This window comes from Dipodomys ordii, unplaced genomic scaffold, assembly GCF_000151885.1.
Source record: "Dipodomys ordii isolate 6190 unplaced genomic scaffold, Dord_2.0 Scaffold71, whole genome shotgun sequence".
NCBI classification, from domain to species: domain Eukaryota; kingdom Metazoa; phylum Chordata; class Mammalia; order Rodentia; family Heteromyidae; genus Dipodomys; species Dipodomys ordii.
This window is the reverse complement of record NW_012267287.1, coordinates 4,671,309-4,672,577: the sequence shown is the minus strand read 5'-3', so window position 1 is coordinate 4,672,577 and position 1,269 is coordinate 4,671,309. Positions and strand designations below refer to the sequence as shown.

The following is a 1,269-nucleotide window of genomic DNA, read 5'->3' as shown; positions in this document are numbered from 1 at the left end:
CAAGCAGAAGTTAAGCACTGGAAGGCTTTATGGCTAGAAAGTAGTTCTGTAACATAGCTGGCGAAGGTTAGGTTCAAGCCACTGACTAAAGTGAGAGCCAGGGTAGATGCAATGAACATGGTCAGGATTCAAGCTCAGGTGAGGTGAAGCTGGGATCCCAGCAATGACTGAGCTCAAGGTAGGCATGAAATTTGGGCTTTCACTGTGACTTGATTTAGCAATGACGAATATCAGGACGGTATGGGGTAGGAGGTAAGAGCAGAGGTGAAATTTCTGGCCATTGCAATTTGAAGCATGAGAACAGGGGGCACTGTGAAAGGGGACATGTCAACGAAGTCAGCAGTAAGGGAGGAAAGACTATGGTTTCAGTTGCCTGTGCTTTTGGCACCTGGTTATAAAAAAATGTCAGTGGAGTAATCTTGAAGTCTGATTAAAGGTTTACATGGGACTACAGAACCCAAGGGTAGGCTGGCTCCAGCTGGCTCCAGTTAGTGTTGAGCTCCACAGGTGGGACAAGTCAACTGAGTTCACCCCTCAGGACAGAGCCAAAGGAAAAGGTTGGAAGGCCTCCTATTTACTCCCTGGAAATATTTTGCCCTATTTCTTTAGATATTTTTCTTTAGGTATGTGATTTTTTACTGCTAACAGCTGTCCACCACCCCCACCACACACAGCATCTTAACTTTTTACTTAGGAAGTTGAGACGAAAGTTAGTCATAGAGCCCAGCATCCTGCCAGAGATCTCAAAATGTTTGGGCCAAGTCTGTTTTACCAGGTTGATTTCTGATACCAATTAAGCAACAGAATTCAGAGGCCCTGAAGGCAGCCAAAATGAGAAGGGAGAGGGTTACCCACAGAGTGCAGGCAAGTTTGACCTAACACACTCGAGGCCCACCACATAGCACCTAAGGATGTTTTGAGAACTCGTTTTTCATTAAAAAAAAAAATCTACAAGAGACCCCCCAGGGCTGCCACCTGAAGACTAAGAAAGGTAGGGGAAGGCGGGCCAGGTAGCCTACAGGAACTAGTGAGCAACAACCCAGGTGAGCCACGGGAGAGGCCGAGGGAAGGCTTGCTTCTGCAGACTTTTTAACAGTCCAGGGAGGAAGACAAGGAACATTGAACACTCTTCATACAGTTTTAAAAGTAGAATCAACAGACTATTCCGGGCAGGATAGTGGGGGGGGAAGGCCAAAGGCTACCCCCCAAGCCCCCCCTCCCCCCCACCCTTCCCCCTTTTCCTCCCCAACCTCCCCCCTTTCCTCCCCA

At 48.1% G+C, this 1,269-nt stretch overlaps 1 protein-coding gene across 1 annotated transcript in view; it reads left to right on the top strand.

Annotated features, from left to right (window-relative positions):
- Positions 1-220: 220 nt before the first annotated feature.
- The window catches only part of Wdr1 (WD repeat domain 1), a 33,819-nt gene continuing 32,770 nt past the window's right edge, over positions 221-1,269 (top strand). The window contains exon 1 of the mRNA XM_013023906.1: positions 221-245. Coding sequence (XP_012879360.1) covers positions 221-245 — 25 coding nt within the window. The remainder of the gene's footprint in view (positions 246-1,269) is intronic.